The 22,033-nt window shown below is 40.4% G+C and overlaps 1 protein-coding gene across 3 annotated transcripts; it reads right to left on the bottom strand.

Moving 5' to 3' along the window:
* Positions 1–3,371: 3,371 nt before the first annotated feature.
* On the bottom strand, positions 3,372–21,514 carry RHOH (ras homolog family member H). 3 transcript variants are annotated; one of them, XM_039698948.1, is made up of 3 exons: positions 21,154–21,514; positions 20,008–20,112; positions 3,372–7,048 (listed from the first exon to the last, which is right to left on the bottom strand). In XM_039698948.1, exon 3 carries the CDS (start codon positions 6,825–6,827, stop codon positions 6,252–6,254), a length of 576 nt encoding a protein of 191 aa, XP_039554882.1. In that variant the 5' UTR covers positions 6,828–7,048; positions 20,008–20,112; positions 21,154–21,514; the 3' UTR covers positions 3,372–6,251. The 3 variants fall into 3 exon arrangements, with proteins under 3 accessions (XP_039554882.1, XP_039554884.1, XP_039554883.1); XM_039698950.1 differs by lacking the exons at positions 20,008–20,112; positions 21,154–21,514 and adding an exon at positions 17,651–17,934; XM_039698949.1 differs by lacking the exons at positions 20,008–20,112; positions 21,154–21,514 and adding an exon at positions 8,354–8,471.
* Positions 21,515–22,033: the final 519 nt, after the last annotated feature.

A 22,033-nucleotide genomic window follows, 5' to 3' on the forward strand; every position in this document is an offset into this window, starting at 1 on the left:
TCCCTTCTCTTTGTGTCCCTTATGCTTACCTACTCCCTGTGGCTTCAGTGAGTTGAAATACATGTTCTACAGACCCATTCAGAGCAAACTCTGCAGGTCAAACCTGTCAGAAGGAACATCTGACAGGCCTGACAAATGCTAAAGTACCCACCAGCACCAAGATCTTTCATGACCAAACTAAAGTGCTTCAAAAAAAGGTCGCTGCCATGTGTCCATCTCATGTGGGGGTGCACTAGAGCCGTGGCTTGCCCGGTGTCACCCAGCTGCAGAAGTGGGCCAGAGACACCCAGTGGTCTGTGTAGCAGCATTTCATGCTTGCAGTTCATCTCCTGCCATCCACCAGACAGCCACGGGGAGCAGGCTCAGGCAAAGTGAACTCATTCAGGTCAAGCTCATCCTAAACTGGTCAGTCATGCCACCAGGCAGTTTGGAGTTGTGTGTCTAAAAGTTCATTGTGCAGGCTTACACAGGCCTGGCCCAGAGCCTGGTTAAACTTAAAAGCTCCACACCTGACCTGACTGAGCTTGGGCCAAGCTCTGCACAGTGGGGGAGGGACTGCACAGCAAAGATCATTGTCTAAGCCAATGCCCTAATTATAAGCCAAGGTTGCAGCTCTGGTTTAATTGATCAATAATTCTATGATGGATCAGATACCAGCACTAATTCCACATAAAGAAGAATAATTTAAAATATCTGTATGCATTTCAACGCCTAAGATACATAAGAAGTTCTAAAGTAGTCGCTTGTGGAATCCTGTGACCTTTAATGCTTCCTCAGACACATGCTGTGTAGAATACTGCATCACTGGCCTTTAAGCATCAGATCTGGTGTCACAGTGACAGATAAATGAAAGTGATAAGGCAATAGCCAGAAAGACACTTGGTGTTTTATATATTTTAAAATCTGAGCTTTCTAAGAAAGAAAAATCAGCAGCGCTTATGCGTTAGAAAAGGTTTGGCATATAAGACATATCTCTCTCCATGAATGACTTAATTCATCTTCCAAGCTAAGTATCAGCCTTGGGTCTCTCCCCTGACACCCTGAGGCTGGCTGTGCAGCTTCGGCCACCACTGCCCTGACTGTGGCTAGCAGACAGCTAGCAGACACAGCCACATCCTGAGCAGCTGACATTTGCAAGGGATCTTGCTTTTCAAAGCAAAGCCATCTCTTTTGAAAGTCTCACCCTTCTGTGGTAGCTGAACAGCAATGTAGCATTTTGGGAAGGCAGCCAAGGGAGTGAAGGGAGACACCCAGGTCTTGGCATGAGAGCTGTCCCAGCTCAGCTTGCATCCTCTGAGGCACAGTCCAGAGCTGCTGGAGTGCCAGTGGGAGCCGGTGCCCACTGGAGACTTCTCAGAAACACTGCGGACGCGGGCGAGCGAGCGCCTCACATCAAGTGAAGACACCAATCATCGTTTCCTTCCTCTTTTCCAGAGACAGAAACAACCACCACCACCACCCGGAGGCCCATGCCCCGCTGCTCCGCCCTCTATGAATCATAGCCAGGCTGAGAGGAGCAACGACAGAAATGCCCCTGCCAGCCTTGTGTAGGGCTGAGTGAGACAGGCATGTCGCTCATTCACTTCAGAACCAGAAAGGCAGCAATAGCTATTCTTTTCTTTGCTAATAACTCACTGCTCATGCAAGGCTGTAGGCCAGCTCCCTGTGCTCAGGAAGGGATGTGCCACGGGGTGTGAGACATCCCCCCTCCTCCCACCTCCAAATGCAGCAGCTGGAGCCCAGCTACCAGTACAACAGTGGCTGCAGAAGCCAGGCCTTGGATACTGATTTTAGAAATGGCACACAAAATAAATGTGTTACTGCAAGGCCACCTGCAAGTGACAGAGGTGTGACTCTGAGGCAGGGCCAGCTCTGTTTGCAGAGTAGGGCAATTGCCTATGATGCAGGTAAGAGGAGTCCCGAGCAGCATCTCTTCTGTCCTGCTGAATACACAGGGCAGCTTCGTGGTGATGCTCTTCTGCCTCACGAGTGACACAGAGGCTGACACACGGAGGCTGCAGTGTCACATCACAAAGCAGCAAGAGGTCCAGGCCAGTGGAAAGGCCACCACAGCTATAGTTAAGCAGCTATATAACCACATAAACACCTAGATACACACAGAAGTTGTTTTCTCTCTGAATTTTGTTTTCAATAACTGGCTGCTCAGAGCACAAGGTGAAGGGCATACAGGTCTGCTATGAAGGGTACACACTGATAACTGGTCAGCTCTTACCATCGTGAAGGAAATCTCTGAGACATAAAATACATTTCCTCATATTCAGGGACAAAAATTCATTATTGTAATTTCAGAGCAAGGGAGTTTGGCTAATCCAGTTGTGGTCATATCTGGCTTGTTTAAGAGGCTGAACTGACTTGTAGTTAAGTTAAGGTAGTTATCTTGCTCACAAAGGCAAGAGCAGACAAGCTTTCTGATGTTCTGAAATGAAGCCTTTTATTCCGTTTATATTAGCCTGAGCTGTGTGCAACCATAGCACTAGGAGAAAGTGCTAAAAAGACATGAATTGCACCATTTATTAGAAATTATTCTAATGGCTGAATTCATTCAAATGCCATAGTAATACAGGAAAGGTTGAGATGTAAAGAATGTTGACATTTCTTTTTCCTTCATGTCTGATCCCTCTGGTGACTTCTTTTATAATGGTGCCATATATAGAGTTCCTTAAACACATTTTCTTTATTAACAGAAGCATCAACTAGTTTGTGTTCACAGACTTTAGTGAACCCAGAGTACCCACAAAAATTGCACAAAAATTTGCAAACTGTTAATTGCAAATATCAGGCAAAACAGTATCAATTATATCTAGCAAGCTTGAATAATTTTCTGTATGAAAAATCGGGGGGGGGGCAAGAGTGATGATTTGAAACATATTTTTACTATTTACTTGTAGAAAATATTTATATTGTGTGCTGCATATCAAGTGAGTTTAAAAGTCTGGGAAACCTGTATATAAAATAATCCTTTTTAAAAAGAAACCTTTTAACCTGTTTTAATAACAATCAAAAAGAAGATTAGCAACAGAACAAAAACTGAAAGGGATCCATTTGAGAAGACAGAAGGAGAATATTTGGGCAAGGTCTCTTCCCTCAGCTGAAAGCTTGACCCAGCTGAGGCAGGACTGCAAATTTTTTCTGTTTTGCTCTTTTTCAGAGCTAAAGAAGCTGAAATTCCACAAGTGCCATTTTAATGTATTTTAAATACCAGAGCCAGATTTTAACCTCTAAACAGTACCCAGGGACCCTGTTACCCAAGTAAACACAAGTAAAACCACCCTGGAAGGGTTTCACAGGAGACCTCAGCAGTCCCTCATTGGTGCACAAGCCACAAACCCCAAAATACCACTCGGCCAAATCTTCGGCTGAGTTCTGCTGTGTCTAGATTTCAGCCTCTGTTTTGGGGCTGCCACACTTTTTGAGCACATCGGTTCTATAGCTCAGGGAAAACCACATAATTACAGGCACTAAAATATATGTGCTTCACAGTTTGCTCCCAGTGAAAAGTGCCTTTTAGCTTTGAGAGTCTGAAAATAACCAGGCTGTGAAAATTTGAACTGTTTTTTTTTTCACAGAGCACAAAACCAAAACCCCCATTACTTTATATACTCTTTCCAAATTGATTTTAAAATTCAGCTGGCTTCCAGTGGCCTCACACTTTGCACTGGCTCTAAAATGCACAATCAAGAGTATATCAAGCCATCCCTAAATTTCCTGTGTATCCTGTACAGTCAGTCCAGGCATCTTAAGGAAGCCTATCCACCTGGCTTCACTGAATTGCAACAGACATAGATTTCTTAATTTTGTAACACACCATAACAAGTTTTGTGAAGCTAATATAGATGAGATGAGATGAGATCTTCAGTTACAACTTTGTCTGGCTTTGTCTGTGCTAACAATTCTGTGGAGCCTTTTGGTGCCCGAATGTGGGACTTTGCAGTAGATAACACAACACAGCATTCTCAACTGGTGATTACTGCTCTTCAGCATATAAAAACTGCATGAACTGTTGTAAACAGACTTTAACCCATTCAGGAAAAAAAGAAAAGACAATTGAATAGAGCATCTGGAAAAAATATGTCGTAAAAATAGTCGAAACTAGGTATTAAATCCATTAGTGGAGTAGGGAACATAACAAAAATGTCCCCAGTTGTAACAGATTTGAAAATTCATAACACGACATTTTTCATGCAACCTTTAATGTTCAAACAACAATGGCTACTTTTGTAACAATGTAACAATGGCTACTTTTAAATTAGAGTTACAAAACCTAAGACTTCCAGTGGAGAGGTGTTGCAAGAGTTGACATGTAGAAGAATATTTCTCCCAAAAGCCAAAAGATTTTTAACTGAGGACTGCAAATACTTGGGCACTTGCATAACTCTACACAAGTACAATGCCATTCAGATTCTTTTACAAATATGTCAGTTTTAGTGTTTCAGTAACAAATCAACACTTGAGAAGAAAGAAGTAGGAAATAGAAGAATTCAGGGAAGATGGGTGGTAACAGAAGTCTCTGTCTTGGGTGCTCAGGGGCAGAAGTTTGTAAAGATTTCAGGCTGATATAAAAACCTCAGATGAGACCAGAATGTTTTTATGTTCAGAAGTCTCCCTTACAATCAGGTTGATGAGCAGTAAATATTCAACAGTCGAGAAGCTGGTGGGACAATCACAACACCAGGTGTTCTGTGTCCCACTGCTAATCAAACTGCCCACAGAGCAAATCCTTGCTCACCTACAGCACAGGTGAGATAATCCCACTGTGCTATGTGCCACCTTTTATGGCACCATGCTATAAGTCCCTCACAGGTTAGTTCCTAGCTAGCTGAAGGACAGGAAAAGGGACAAAGAAAATCTTGCTGCACTAAGAAATTCTCTTGGGATGAGTCAGATCTGCAAGACCTGAGAGGGATGCAGGACAGAGAGGACAGATAATATGAGGAGGAGGGGACTGCCACAATTTACAAGGAATGTACACCACTGTGGCTTGAACACACTTCATCTTCTAGCAGAGTTCTCTTACATGCCTGAAGTTTCCATTCCCTTAGCCAGCCTTTCTGTGCAGGAGGGTAACTTGGCCCCAGTACATACATCAGGATTTGGCTCCTAGACTTGATAGGCTCCCCAGGATGCAATGCCTGTTTCAGTCTTACTTGGACACGACCTAGGCAATTATACTTCGCACGCAAACTCAAAAAAAAGCCATTCTAAAGGCATCCATTCAACCTTGCTACATACTCAACCTTTTACTAATGTAGGTGACTGGGTCCACTAAAACCACTGCTTTGAAACAAAGTGTACTAAAAATATATGAGAATGTAAGTGCTCATGAAAAAATATCTTCCATCTCTGGAGACTGAAATCTTTTGCCTCCAGAATTACAGCAGGGACAACAGAGGTGATGGTAGCACAGATTCATCCCTGTCAGCCCAAGCATATGTCTAAACCAACCCTGTCTGCAAGCCCTGAGGTTGTAAGACAGTGAAGGCTAGGAAGAATCAAATTAGTTTTCCACCTTTGACCACATCGTTGAGGAACAATATTAAGGTAACAAATCTCACAAAACTGCAGGAGACAGCTGTCAAATGTCACTAAGTTTTGATTACGCCTACGCTGGACATGCTGATGACTGTTATGCAATGACTCAGGCATGTCTAAGGCTTGCCTGCAGACCATTTATTACATGGATAGGACAGTTCATTTCTGTGATTAGCTAAAGGGACAACCTCCAAAATATTAAAACAAACTTTTGTGATTTTCAACAATATATCCAAGAGTCCTCTAAATAAAATACACATTGGTCAGGTTCTATATACTACATTCTTAAGTAAAAAAAAAAATATCCACAAGGACAGAGGTGGGGGCTGATCCAGGCAGAATTTTGTCATTAAATAAATGCAGATGCAGACAAACCAACAACTGAGGAGCATTGACAGAAACAAAACCAAATTCAGTACTGCTGTTATCTGCACATCTGCAGTCTAGGCCTGCTACAGCTCAGGCTTGCAAAGTCCAAACACAGGCTTGTGAATAAGGGTATGCACCTTTCATTTTTCAAGATAGCACACGTGTTTTGGAGGGAAGAAGCTCAGATAAAGAGCACACCTGTCCCACAAGAGGCACCTGCACTGTGGTCCTGCCAGGAGCCCTCCGTTGATTCATCTCCCATTCTCTCTGCTGCAGCATCTTTGTGAGAAAACAGACAGAACAAATGTGAGCAAAACCACTGCTAACAGTCCTCAAAAGATCTTGCACTCATTAATGGAGAAGAGCTTCCGCCTGTTCTGCCTTTTGGCTTGATTGACCGCTGTCCGCACAGCGCACTCAAACACCTGCTGCACTCCCCTGTTGCTGAGGGCAGAGCACTCCAAATAGCCCTTGGCTCGCACATCCTGGGCGAGCCGCTTGCCATCTATAGGGCTGATGCAGGAGGAGCTGTAGGGACCCATGTCACGCTGGTCAGTCTGAGTGGCCACCACCAAAACGGGGATGCGGGGCAAATGGCTGCGGATCTCGCTGATCCATTTGTTCCTCAGGTTCAGAAAGGAATTATGGTTTGCTACCGAGTAGCACATTAATACCACATCTGCCTGTTGGTAGGAGAGGGGGCGAATGCCTTTAAAGGCATCACTTCCAGATGTGTCCCAAAGACCTAAGCTGATCTGTACGCCATCCATGAAGACATCCACTCCGGTATTTTCATAGACGGTGGGTCTGTAGTCATCTGGAAAAGTCTCAGAGGTGAAACGTACCAGGAGAGATGTTTTCCCAACTGCAGAGTCTCCCACCAGAACACACTTGACTGAATCCAGCATTTTAATAACGTCCAAGGCCAAGAGTGCAGTCTCGGTGCAGCAGGAGTGGGGGGGTGGAGAGATGCAGTGGTCTTAGAGGCTTTCTATATAATTTCCATTTAGTGAGAAACCATCCAAATCTCTTTACTTCTTATGACTTGATTCCGCCACTGAGACTAAAATTTCATTTTCTCCCACATGGCTCTGTTGGTTTTAAATCTTCAATGAGTCAAATGACGTTTCTGGAAAGTAAAAATAAAATGTAACATTTATAATCTACAGAGAACAAACCATTCCTCATCAAGATAAATATTCCTGGACACACCTTTGGACAGGCATGGCAAGTATCCCTCACTGAGGATGATGAACTTTTCCATTTCCTCCCAGCCAGCTGTGTGTGCAACAGCCATTCACATAAATAACCTTCTTGCTGCTCCACGGGGGCTAACAGTCTTAGCACTATTACCATTTTCCACTGACACAAGCTATTTTTTCCTTCCAATTGTCTAGAGACTAATAAAATTAATTTAACTCTGATATAACTGCTACTAATATGCTGTGAGACATTCCCTGCTTCTGACTTTCACCAAGACTCACAGAATCCCTAAATGATCAGTTCAGATTCCCTTCAAAATGTAGCCATGCTCTCTAGAGTTAGTCACGAGAAAAAAAAGCTCTTTGCTAACCAGTTTGACTATTTAAACAATCCTATATGAAACAGTAACACAGAACCACTTGTGACAATGAGAAAGCAAAGACTTCAGGGGTGAATCTCAAGTCACATGAACCTGAACAATTTTTAAAAGCAAAGAGTCACAGCAAAAAAAAAACCAAAAAAACAAAACAAAACAAAAAGAGGTTATTTTTCTTACAAATCGCTTTCAACAATCAAGAAGCACAAGCCAAAGAAAGCCCCACTACGGATGCTTGCCCCAGTAAAAATTTCATTTGAAGGGAATATAACTGTCCTGTCATTTATTCTCTTGTAAAACTGAACTAAGAGTACTCTTCAGAGTATGTAATTGCTTTTGAGCTCCTGCCAGCATTCAGTCAAATTTTCCTGTTTTGAAAGCATTTGTTTCTTCCCCACTAACTGTGTGCAAGATTCACTGCTCACACAGGGTGACACACAAGATGCTCCGAAAATCGCTAACAGCAAAACTGAACACAAATTAGTTCTGATGAACAAGAGTAATTAAAAAGAAAGTATCACTGCATAATTTCAAAATGTCACATGTTTATTACATAAATAATATATTTCTGTTTCCTTCATATATGTAGAGAGACATCACAGCTGAAGACTATTTGCATGGAAATAAATGATGGCCACAAAGGCATATACTGTATTTTACTGTAACGCTCTCCACTTTCAGTACCCTAACACACCACCCCCTCCCCTTTATTTCTAGAACACTCCAAGATTTGGCTTACTCCACAAAGAGGGGAAAACAAAGGAAAAGTGCTAGATGAGCTTAGAGAGAACATTTTTCAGGTGCCGACAACTGCTATTGGCCCTGCTTTCATTTTGTGTGGAGGCCAAGCCCTACCTCCTCTGGTGCTGCTGGCACACCTGCACCTCTCCCAGCAGACGGCCCGGCTGAAGGAAGGTGTGTGGCCGGAGCACGGCTTTATGGAGGTGGCACAGGGCTGCGGGCTGGCCCTGTGCGCACTCGGGTCGCGGTACCCACAGGAGCCATTGCAACAGACGGCGCTTCCTGGCCGGCCACACCGCCGCTCGCTTCTAGGAAGTGGGATGGATGGAGGCTCAGGCTGCTTCACGGCATTCTGGCTGCCGGGAAACAGGCTACTCTGGGAATTTAAGTTTTAGAGGCAGCAGATGAAAATTTGCTTTTAAAGATTCATTAGGTCTCCACTCTCTCGCCTGCTCTGTTCTCCAAACAAGCTCTTAAGGGAACTAAACAAGACCTTTACAAAACGCATCTATGAAAAATTCAAAAAGCATATGTAGGATAAACATTCAAATTGCTTCTATGAATCATAATCTCTCTTTCAGAGTATTCTATTTCAAAACTGGGTGAGCAAAATAGTTTGAAAACACCGCAATTTCACCATAAGACAGTAGTATCCTATTCAGACAAAGCTGCATATTCTCAGGAGAAATTTTCCATGTACGAAGTATCCTTTTCAGAACAAACATTTCTTAGGTGTGAGTAGTCCTCAGTGCCTTCAAGTTCATTATTTTGTGCACATTGGAATGTGGGGGAAAATAAGGATGTCCAAAGCATAACTTTTGCAATTTCATAAATGCCAAAACAGAGAAAGACAGATAAAAGTATTGTTCTGGCACTCAACTTGCTGATTACCAGATCAAGTTATGCTGGTTAGTTTGAAAGAAAATATAAAAATTATTAAAGATTGAAAGAGATATTAAGGACTAATGAATATGGCTAGTTGACAGACAATAAAAGAAGCTAAAATATTCCACTGTGACAGTGCAGAATTATTTTCAAAGCAAATATTGTTCTCCATTCCATCAGTGAAAAAACCCCTGGTATATAACAAGGTCCATATTGTGATCCTGTGGACAAATTGCCCTCAATGGCCCTGATCTTGCATTTGTTCACAACAATTCATGTGCTTCCATATATAATCGGAACTATATATGTGCATATTGAAGTATTATCTTTAGTTAAGCACATAGCTGGTCCTTGTTGCAGCCTCAGGGTAAGAGCAGCATTAGTGTATTAAAATAATTACACAAGTTCACCTCACTGGATGGAAAAAGTTTGATTAAGCATCAACAAAAAGCAGTGTCCTTTAAAGAACAGTACTTCAAAGTGTCCTTTAAAGACAGTACTGGGCACTTCTATACCTCAGTATAGGACCAGTTTTATAAATATTTGTAAAAGTTTTTGTCCCCTTCTCTCGTATTTTGTCTTGGTCCTACCGTGTGCTGCTGAGACTGCAGAAAACCTTCTGATCACAAATCAAAGATGGAGTCTAAGCTGCTGAGGCTATTTTTCCCTCCAACAATTTGATTTTCAAAAATTTACCGACTTTATTCAGATAATTTTTAAATGGAATTCAATACATAAACCTGTATCTTCTTTTATGCTTTTTTCAGTTTATGCTTTCATCACTCATAACAACAGAAGATATTATTTGAATAGAAAGGTAAGACCTTTTATAAAATCACTAGGTATAAGAATGCATGTCTTATTCTTGTGTGGTCATGCTGAGTAGTGATCTTTAGTCAACTTCAGGTTTGTTCCCTCTGTCTTTGGAATACAGGCACTAGTGTGTGGTTACAGAGATCTCGGACTTCACTGATTATGTGTGAGCACACGAAGCCCTACAACAGTCGCTCTTTGGCTGTGTCTGACCTGCACCTCAGCAATCTCATGCAGATAAAATACCTCACACTTGATCATGGATGAATATGATATGGAGAAGGTGAGTGGGGGTGCCAACTCGCAATGGGATGGGATGGGATGAAAAGCAGAGCACAGCAGCACCGAGCTCTTTGCAGGTAGAGGATTCAAGTGAATATACATCCTATAAAAAACTAATCTGGTATTTCTTGAAAGAGCTCTACCAACAAAGGAAAGCGGGACTACTGTAACAAAAGGAGTAAGTTTATTAGCTGAACCAAATGGGACATTCATTTATGCCAAGAATATCTCTGGCATCTACTATAAGATTATTGTGAGCATGACTCGCTATGGCTAAACATCTCCAGGGGATGGACAGAATCTTATGATAGGGGAAAATAAAAACAGTCAGGAACTTCCAATTTCAAAACCTATCTTAGATACTGATAGTGCACATTCAGGTAGGCTGGAATTTCAATGGAATTAGCTCATACATAAACAAAACATGCAGACAAACAACCAGCTTTTTAGATCAGTCACAAAATGCTTCAGAGAATTGAAGCAGTTAACACGCTAACTATTATTGCCATTATCCACTCCCTACCTCAATTACATACCGGCGGCATTCCCGTTTATGTCAGGATAACAGCAGATTAATTGTTCACTTTGAGCACTGTGTACGCTAGACAGTTAACACGCTAACTATTATTGCCACTCCCTACCTCAATTACATATCAGCAGCATTCCCGTTTATGTCAGGATAACAGCAGATTAATTGTTCACTTTGAGCACTGTGTACGCTAGTTCTTGAAGAAAGTTGACATGACAAGGAGATTAAAATATTTAGACTAATAGAAGAGGTTGAAACCACTAGAGGTATTTCCACTAGCTATGCAATGCTTGAATGTACATACTCTCTTTGCCTACTCTACTCTTCTAAGTCCCACTTCACACAGAAGTGGGGTCTGCAAAACAGTGCCTACAGTTCTTCCCCAGTGTGCTGACTGCAACCACTGCCCCTTGCAATTGCACCACAGATGCGTAAGAACTCTCCTCACATCCCTTAGCTAAACGCCCTCGAGGAGAGGAAGGAGGCACAAAGACTAACCCCACTGACCAGAAGGGTGTGCAGCTTTACACCTTCACCTCCATGGGCCCAGTGGGCATTGCAGGGCATGGACAGAGCCCGAGAACAACTGCAAGCAGAAGGAGAGGGAGGAGGAGGAGGAAGTCTGGCAGGAATCAACACAGGGCAGAGATGCTCTTGCCTGGTTAGTGACAGAACGCAGAAGATGCAGACCCTGTGTCAGAAGTGACACAGAAACTGTGGCTGCTGTGACTCCAGTCTGGACACTGCTAGATCACCAGGTTGTCAAGGTCACACTATCTGGTTTTCAGCTCTGTGGATGAGGTGTACTTACTCCATTCAGATACAAACCTCCAGACTGCTTCCACAGCACAGGTCTCCTGAAAACATCCATCAGCTGCAGTCTGTCTGGAGACTGCAAGTAAACAGCTTCTTGCTGCACCTGTCATGCTGATTCTCTGACATCTGCATTAGCTGCCTCCTGTTTTATTAACTCCTTTCAAGACAACTTTGATCTATAGCCCTGTCTTGCCAATCAGCCTCCCTCCACCTCACAGCCTATACTTTTGTAAAGTGCTGCATCTTTTCCTCAAACTACTCCACAAAAAAAATCTCCATTCAGCTCATTCACTGCCTAAGCTGGCTATCACAGGCTTTGGTAGCTGTTCTTTGGCCCAAGAGCAAGGTGGCAGGTTATTTACTCATTGGCAGAATAATTCAGCTGTCTGATATATATGTAATACTGACAGATTAATTGCCAGATTATCTTTCAAGGTGCTTTTATATTTTAAAGAATTGAAAGGATTCTTAGAAGCTTGGATGAGAGCTTTTATACAGATATTTTATCCTTAAGTGCAATAATTTCTCCAATGCCCTTCTAAAGTTACAAAAGCAAGCAACATGCAATGACCCCATCTTTTCAAAGCCAGGATGTCTTGTCATCTCAAAAACAATCTCCTTCCAGAATTAAGAAAATTGCAGACATAAAAACTTGGGAATTTTTTTCACTCCCTTGTTCACAAAACCGAAATCCTGTTCCTGTTTTCAAATTTCAGTATTTTATTTTGAAAAAAAACCACCCAACTAAATTTTGGATTTCATTTCTAATTTATGACATTTCAAGAAACTAGAGAACCACTATTTTAGAAACCTTTTCAAAAAAGGTTCTTGATCACTTCTGGATCAAGACAACACCTGAAAATACCTCTGTTTCTTTCTCTGGCAGTTTTAACCACTGCAAATAAGAGAAAGATTTATGATCAAATATTCAGTAATCTTGTCAAATTTATTATTAGCAAGGGAACTCAAGTTATCAGATTTAAAGCAAACTCCTTTATATTGAGAATGTGAAATTTTAATATAAAACAACAACGAACACAAACTGATGTTATTTACAAGATTAAATGAGATGTGAAGTCCTGGTAAAGGGATGAAAGCTTTTTGTGTAACAAAATATATGTATTGAAACACATGCTACACATTACACATAGATATAAAACCGCTTAATGAGCTATCTTATATTTTAAAAAATTCAATTTAATTTCTTTAGGAATAGTACCTATAATAATATATAAGCAATGGATAATAATACATCTAAAGATCTATTCAATTTACTGTAGTTGCTGAGAAAAACAATCTAACTCTTATTCTAATTATATAATTAGACAAAAGAAATATTTATTTTATCTTCAAGAACCCTCTTTCTGTGTCTAATCACACCTTGATTCAGCAATTTACAAATTACACATGAGCACAGACTATTAGAACCACTCCAAAAATTAACAAGAAGCCAGTAAGACTTTCATGTACTGATCTGAGATCCCAAATCTCTAAATAGAACTCAGTGAGATCTGGCAATGCTAAATATTCACTTAAAGATTCAAGCCATTAGTCTGAAGTAATTTTTCTCCATGTTATGGCATGACATGGTAAATGACAACCTATGTGGCATTCATGGTATCATGGGTCATTTTCAAAAGGGATTCATTTTCAGTATAGATGTTCTCTACAAATCAAAACAGGGGTCAATCAAGCATAGGAAAGTAATCCCTTCAGAGAGGACCAGCTCATAAACCATTCTCAGTCTGATCCAATACCCTCAAAGTCACCAGAAATGGAGCAGCATGTCATGCCTGAAGTTAGGCAAAGCCTAGCCTTCTCCTTCTGCAGGATACTGGAGATGTCATCTCTCTTTCCCACCCTTCTCTGTTCCAATTTTTCTCCTCTGTGCTTAAACAGAGAAGAAATTTTTGAGTTTCACTACAGATGCAGCTGTACATGGAGCAGGTGGTGTGCAAATGTCACACACGTGTACGTTCGAGCACAAGAGTTCATCAGCCATCTGTCCGTCTGCCGTACCTCACGGTCGCTGTTCTGTACACACACACACACACACACACACACATATATATATATATACACACACATATATATTCACACTGACACAGAACTGCTCCTGGCTCCAGATGGGCAAACAGACACGCTTGCAGATGAACATGGATAAAGTGCTGCATGCTGACTCCAGTGCTATCACACATACCTATGAATAGTTTTTCTACCTGAATGACTTACAGGTCAAAAGCAAATTTTCAACAACCCTAACTGCACTGTAGCAAAACTGAAGCCTTGATAATATATAAACACGTTATATTTAAGTAATTGACCTTAATCAGACTACCGTGAGTGTAGAATTATTGACATGTAGAAATATTTGTAACTTTGGGCCTCAAACCACTTCAAATTTTTCATGCCACATCCTCTTTTAACACAGTTCAATTTCTTGAAGTTTGATACAAATCAAAAAGGCATATTTTTGACTTGTCAACATATTTTGAGAGCATATTTTGTAGGATTTTTTTTAACAGATTTAACTCTTTAAAATCTCCTCAAATTTTTTGTGGCTGTTGAAGTATTCTTTAGCTGCTGAAGTACCCTTTTATTTACAACTTTCAACAATTATTGTGTTTTCTTTCCAGTGAGCCTAACCCTACGCCTATTTCTGCTTGTTCTTTATTTTTACCATCTGCAGACACAGATATCCATTTCTCCTTCATACACAACTAACATTTCTTACCTTTAAATAATCTTTCATAATTTCTCAGAGAATGATGTATTATTTGCTAGAGTGGATGCATAGAAGTGTACATGCACATATATAATACACAAAAATATTGAAAATAAATCTGTGCATATTTAAAATCAAAGTATACAAAAAATCACATCCATATGTACATGCATATGTGTATGTCCATATACATACATATATATATATATATATATTAAGTATTTCAGTGATGAATCAATACATTCATGTACAAAAAAATCACATCCATAATTACATGCATATGTGTGTGTCCATATACATATATACATATATACATATATACATATATAGACACTTTGATATTAATTCATTACAAAAGACATTGCTACAGATTGCTGTAGGAAACAAAGTATTATGGGCAAGATATCCTAACATCATTTGAAAACCTACATATTTTGCATCAGATGGATCCATTATTGAAATGACCTTGGTCTACATACAAGTACATATGTATTTGTATGCACACGAACAGAGATTACTGCTGTGCTAAATGGGGATTTGCAATAACCTAGGTATTTAATTGATAGAGTTTTACATGTAAGATTACATAGTCACCCATTGTAAACTGTTATATTTCTGCTGTCTATGCAGCCATTACATTTATTAGACACAATAATACATTTATTAAACACAATAACACAAGCTACTTGTCTTTCAGTCAGTTTAAAGATCATGAAAATCCCCATAAATAAGCTTTACAATAAGTTACAATGACTTCTTGTTAAGGAGATGCATGGATTTATACTAAATCCCGCAGATGTGTGACATGATAAATTATTAAAACAAACTGGCATCTCCATGTACACACTTGCATTTGCAGTCAAAAGGGCTTCCCCTCTTTCAGAGCCTGTGCCAAGCCCACTGCAGTGGAGAAGGCTGACTTCTGCGTGTTTTGGCTCTAACCTGTGGTAGGACTGCACTCCTCTCCCTCATTCACACACCACTTGATCTTCTTGACTGGCTCCCTTAAATCTATGAAGTAATCAACAGTAATAGTATAGCTAAAAGCTAATACCTGAATGCTACAGGTGATATAACATGCTCCTCAATGTTAAAATGTCTTTAAAAATTGCCCTACCATTTCTCCATTTTCCTCAATGGATCGATCCCTTGTAAGGTCTCCAACTTTACTTTCAGAAGTCTCTTCAGGTTTAACTTTGCTCTGATTTTATAAAATGCCTAGCACAAAATAAGGAGATTCTCAAGCCTATGTCTTCTCCCCCTATTATCAGCGGGAGAAGAAGGAGGATCTCCATGTTCATTAAGTTATGTATTTGCACAGGTTTGATTTAAGTAGGAGGTAAAGTCGGAGAAGGAAAATATTAGAACATAATTAGCCAGTGTTCCATGGAACATGGAATTTGTAAATTTTGTGAGACAAATAAAGTGTTGGATGTACAAGTGTTTTGAGTAGTAATAATGTTGATCAAACATTACACAATAATGACCTCTTGCTAAAACATAATTATTTGTTTTTAATTTAGGAAGAACTAATATTTACTGCATGTCATCATTCGTTTTGCTGTGATGAACCTCAAACTTTGGACGTTCATGAGCAAAGCTAGCAAAAAAAGCAACAATAATTTTTGGGTATTTATTTTATAAAACAGAAACTCCCTGATAATTTTAGATTTTTCCCCTTAGGATTGCCAGCAACAAAAACCTTTTTCTTGTCTCTGTATATAACAGAGTGTTTAAAATCATAGTCCAGATTTCACATAGCAGGGAATCTGCCAGCTTTAATATCGTTCTTAAATTTTGTGTGCACACATGTACATAAAAATGTTAAAAATTTGAAGAGCTTGCTTTGAAATAATTTCAATTACTTTTCAAGTAGCAGATGTGATATAAAACATACAATTATCATAACATGTCCTGCATTTGTTGATTTATGATTTTTATAGTTTTCATTTTTTAAAATAAATTTTTAAAAAGGAGTTGTCTTCCACAATCTATGCCATGACTTAGTATTCATACACTATATCCACACACAGATAAAATAAGAAATAATACGTATCCATTATACAAGCAGGACTTTTTTTTTCTTACCATGCAGCCTCTCTAGAATTCCTTAATTGAAGCAGATAAAATTAGATTAAAAAAATGGGCATGCATACTTGCCTTCGTCAAACTGCCTACGTTCCATGCATAGTTATGATTAAAACCCAATTTCAAAGGAACATGCTTTCTTTTTTTTTTTTTTTCTGGAATTAGCACAAGTTATACATGGTAGCTCAGATTTTATATTGATTTATATCTTACACCAACCATATGCAAGAGCTGAATATATATTTTAGTGCCTGTTTTCCTTTACTTTCCTCTGATTCCATTACAATCTTGATCTCTTGCCACCTTTATATAAAACACATGATACTGTAGACAGCAGCGGGTCATACGGAATAGGTTAAGAGGAGAAAAGACTGCAACCAAACATAAATCCTTCTCACTCATTCTTCAGCTGAGTATTTTGAGAAGCCATTTCATATAATTATAGCTACTTGTCTTTCAGTCAGTTTAAAGATCATGAAAATCCCCATGCTACGGTAAATCTTACTGCAGAGTTCTTCAGTGGGAACCATAGAAAGTTTTCCTTGATTTTCTTGATTTTTACATATTCTGAATGAAAATGATCACACATATGAAAAGAGAGATATTTTAGGAGAGAGATGTTTGAACATTATGAGAACATTTCCCATGCTTTATTTTTGAATCCTGATGGACTTGATTCAAACTCAGAGATACATTACCCAACAGCTTTTCATCCAGAATTAAAACTCTACTGAAAGAGAAGGGAATTAAAAAACTCGCATTTAAATTTATGGAAAATAAAGAAATTGCATTAAGGGGTTTTATGACAGCTGTTTCATAATATATTTTTATAGTGAGTAAAACAAAAGCACACAGATAATTAGATAGATAATTAATATATAGGTTAATTAATAGATATTTGAGTATATCAGTAGCTCAGTAATTTCAAACTCCAAAGTCTTTACCAGTTTTTAAGCACAGTCATTTGATTGGAAAAAAAAGAGGCAAGCTGAAGACGTGTGCCTATCAATGAAAGGAAAGAACAGTTTTCTTGCAAGTTGGAAAGGTTTCATATTCTTCCAATTACCATGGCATAGGAAACAACCAAAAGAGACCCCCAGCTACACAGGGGTCTTGGTCTCATGCTTTTATATTAGGAGAGCCAGTTATACCTATATTTTGACACAAATCAGTCTAACCTTCAAAAGCAACACACTGTCACTCATGAGGAGAAGTGGTATCACCAGATGGTACAGCAACCTCAAGCTGGCAAGTGTCAGTTACTGGTACTCACGCTTGTGTGTGAGAAGCAGCATCATGCACAGTATGTAACCACAGCCCACTGTGCCAGCTTCTGCCAGGAGAGCTGTTTGCTCCTTTTCCAGCACATGCTGGGTCTTTCCTACGTGACAGGTCACCATGGCTCCCCGCAGAGAAATCCCCAAACCATAGCAGAATGCTCATGTGGTTTCCAGCAGGTTCATATGTTTTGTCAGGTAAAGAGAAGCATGCCAAGTTCAGCCCCACCTCCATCCCTTAGCAATTTACACTTCTCCTTGGTTTCTGTAACCAAAAAGCAAATGCAATCGCTCGTGCAAAAGCAACACGGCGCAGATGCAGCAGCAGGCAGCTGTGCAGGAGGGAGGATAAAGGGTCTGTGATAAACACAGGGCACAGCCACAAGCCAGGCTGGGCACAAACCACTCCCATACCCGCTCTGCAGGAAATGCATGCGCGCACAAAGTGCTCAGACCATGCTCCCCCCTATCCTCCAGCCACCTTGTCAGCAGTGACAGACTGTGACTGCTGGGACTATTGCTCCCTGCCACTGTGCCACCTGCTCACATTAGACCTGATACACCAAGGTTTGTAACCATGATTTCCAGTACTCACACTCTGCATTACAGAGGTGTCTCAGGCTCCATTAGTCTCCCCTACCACTGTACACTGATCCTTCTGGTGGATTGGAAAGGTTTTCCAGTTCTTCACTGACATAAAAATTGAAGGACAACTAAATCCTGCTAAGCAAATATGAAACTCTACTTGGTTTTGTGGAGAAGAGCTAATGGCAGGCTACAGCTCACAAATTTTGTTGTTACATTGCTTTGTTGTGTTTGTGTGATCTTGCCCAGCATCTTAAGGCCATAACAGTAGGCTTGAGACAGCTGCAGCCAACTTCCTTTCTTAATTGTTGTGCTGGGGTTATCTCAAAATATTTTTCAGCTGTACGTTGTGTCATAGCATTGAAACATTTGAAAACTGCAGATTTAATAAAACCACACACCACTAGCCAAAAACAGGAGAACGTGATTTGGGAATGATGTTAAGCTGTGTGGTGTGATGTCCAAAATGTTACACCAAGACGTTGAAAAAGGCAAGTTTTACAGTTACTTATTTTATGTCTTTTGAAACGATAATCAAAAGCACTCTAGAAAAAACTCCAATTTTTCATTTTATGGTCAATGTCAATCAAATTAATCACTTGAATGGTGCATTCAGTAACATTCTAGTGTTTCTTAAGGAAAATATTGAATCACAGCACCAACATTTCATAAGAAAATGGGGGGTTAAGAGGTAATTTTCACAGAAAATCTTTTACATTAAAGTGCCTAACCCACCTGCTGCTATACATCTAGAATGGCACAGCAAAAGCAAGAGGAGAAACAGCAGCAGAATTTCATCTCCCTGCCTGGGTGTCCTCCTGGCTGGTTATGAGAAAACGTCACCGAGAAAAGCTCCTCGGAGCTTCCGCTGGTACAGACCCACTGCTCTACAAAAGGGGCGCAGCCTGTGAGACTGCCACCATGCTGGCTGCTCATTTCCTGCGTGCTCCGGGTGTGCTGCAGACCACCCACCCACCTCTTTGAGGATTTCTATGGCTTGCCTCACTGTACAAGAGATTACTTCCCTAACATCACTGGCACTAGCAGTTACCAGCAATGTGACTTTAGCATCAGTCTCTCTATTTTGAAGCCTGATACTCTTCTGCTAGGAGATTATTTCACACTGCTTTGGCACAGTAAAATGACCTTACAATGGGATTAAATTACAGTAATTTACAGCCATGTTGCCCTGCTGATGGCCTATGAATCTTGCTACTCATGAAAATCAAACCCATTTTAAATTTAATTCTTTGCTCTGGAACTTAGTAAGTACAGATTACTTATAAAAACGCTGACTCTCTATAATTACAAACCTACAGATTTTCCTGGTTTGCAGCACCTAATCTGGGGAATGTAAAACTTGGCATTATGCCTCACTAAGGCCTACTCTCTAAACTTAGCAGGAAGCAAGTGCACATGTGTCTTTTTGACCCTGCAGTTACTGCCCAAATCTCAAACATGGTATTCACATGAAGTCTGTACCCACTTTCTCTGCTGGATTTGACTCCATTTGTATGATAGATCTTCAGACCAGTCTCAGAAAAACTACATCAATCCCCATTCTAAAGTCAAGTAAGTACACACATATGGTCCTTCCTGCTGGAAAACCACATACACACCACACACTGACATAAATGGTGGGGTTGAAAATGTGGAATATGAAGCAGCACAATATAAAGCACAATCCCACCTTATTCCAACAGCAACAGACACCAAAATTTCCTGACAGATATGCCTGTTAACAAGTAACTTATCTCATTTACCCTACCTTTTTCTTCTGCAAGTATTTTATTCAGGATAAATCCCACGTTAAAGCTGGCTTCTGCCAGATGCCACAGCTCAACTCCTGCCCCATCCAAAGGTGGAAACACAGCTGAAAGGAGAAGTTAGAAAATCTTAAATCCACATTCAGATTTTTTGTGGGGACTTTTGTCAGAGAGATGGTTCCAGCCTCAGTGTGCTTTATCCTCATTCACCTTTCAGATTAACTGCATCTCATTGGCAATGTGACAAGACCATTCCATCACACTAGAGCATCAGAAGATGCAGGGTTTGTGAGGAGAATCTGGACATGGGTGTGCACAGAAGTGCACACATGCACATACACACATACTGCTCTGTAAGGGGACTCCACACCCTAAGCATGTCACAGTTCGATTAGAAAGCAGAGAAGCCATGGGAGTGACCTGAACACAGAGTTACAGACGTGGCCATTTAGATGGAAATCTTCCATCTCAAAAGGTGGCACAGGCATTTGTTAGACCCAGCAGGGCCAGGCAGCTGCTGGACCCAGAGCCAGCCACAGATATGCTGTGTCAAATTAAAAATACTTTGACTCTCGCTCCAGTACTAGGAATGTGTTTCTCAAATTCTCACAATAAAATCTTCACCTAAATTTGTTTGGAAATATTTAAGATGAATCAGAATAGTTTCCTCACGAGCATAATGTAATTCACAAATGGGGAAAAAGACCATAATTTGAAATGTTGCAGATTTATACATGCCTATCACTCCTGCGTTCATAGTTCATACAACAGAAAAGAGCGTCAGAACCACTCCACCATCTTGAGACTAACTCCCATTTTTTCTTTTTTCTTATATCAGTTAACACAGAAGAAACTTTTCACACCTCTTTTTCTACTTTATATAAGGCCTTTTACACCAAGGTAGGAAAAAACTCTGGAACAAATGAAAATACAGAAAATGCAAGATGTAGGCCAGTGTGTAATCGTATATCTCAACACCAAGCATTTAACAGATGGTATTTAGCAGAAAAGTAAAACTGATTATGTGAACCAATTTCACAAACTTATTAATAAAAGTAATTAACAAAAGTAAACCAAAATATATCGAATTTGATTCAGAATATCAATTCACATTAAGACTCCTAGGAAAAAAAATGCAATGAACTCACCAGAGGCAGGAAGCTGAAACAGGCTGTTGAAAATAAATGCTAAAGAAGTCAATTATCCTAGACAAGACAAAGGAAGAAAAAAAGAAGAGCTGTGTTCTGTGTTCCTGGCTTTTTCAGATAGACTTCTTTTTCAGCACATTAGAACAATTATATAATTGAGAACACAAAAAATCCAAAAGCTGTAAAGGTAACCAGAGACAGCTGCACATACAGGCCAAAGCAGTCCTGGCAACTGGGTCTAGTTCATCTGGAGGCAGCAGTCACAGCAGACCCAGACGCGGTGTGACGAGAAGCGGTGGAGAGGTTTAGCGTAAGTCAGCTTTCTGGGGAGAGCTTCACAGCTCTGCCTCTGTGGGTTTGTTGTGGGCTGGTGTATCTTTCTCTCTTTGGTGACTATGGGAGCAGATGTAAAAACCTTGTCGGTGGGGGAGGGAGGCAAACCCTCCAGGCTGCAGAAAGCTTTCTCTTTGTACTCTGCTGCTCCTACAGCTGCCTCCTCCCCGCTACAGGGGCTAATGTCACAGCACAACAAGTCAAGGAGAAAAGGTGCAGATCCACAACTGCCCGGCATGGCTACGTGTAATTCACGCTCCGGTAGCAGAATGACATTTGGGATTTTTCTGCAACCTGGAATACGGCCCTGCCTGGAATATGGCCCTGCCTTTACAGAGAAGAGTGTGCATGTTTAACTGACTTTGTGCAAAAATGCAAGGCAGGCACTTTGGGCTGATTCAGCATTGGTGTACACGGCTTTGTTGTAATTCAGTGAGGATCCCTCTGAAGTTCTGGTCAAAACTGATCAGTAGTATCATTTTATCAGCATATATGTCCTCTCTTTTACCAGCACAATGAGGCTGAGCAGGTGGAGGCACCACAGACA

This window comes from Passer montanus, unplaced genomic scaffold (assembly GCF_014805655.1).
Source record: "Passer montanus isolate IOZ18808 unplaced genomic scaffold, ASM1480565v1 scaffold13, whole genome shotgun sequence".
NCBI lineage: Eukaryota > Metazoa > Chordata > Aves > Passeriformes > Passeridae > Passer > Passer montanus.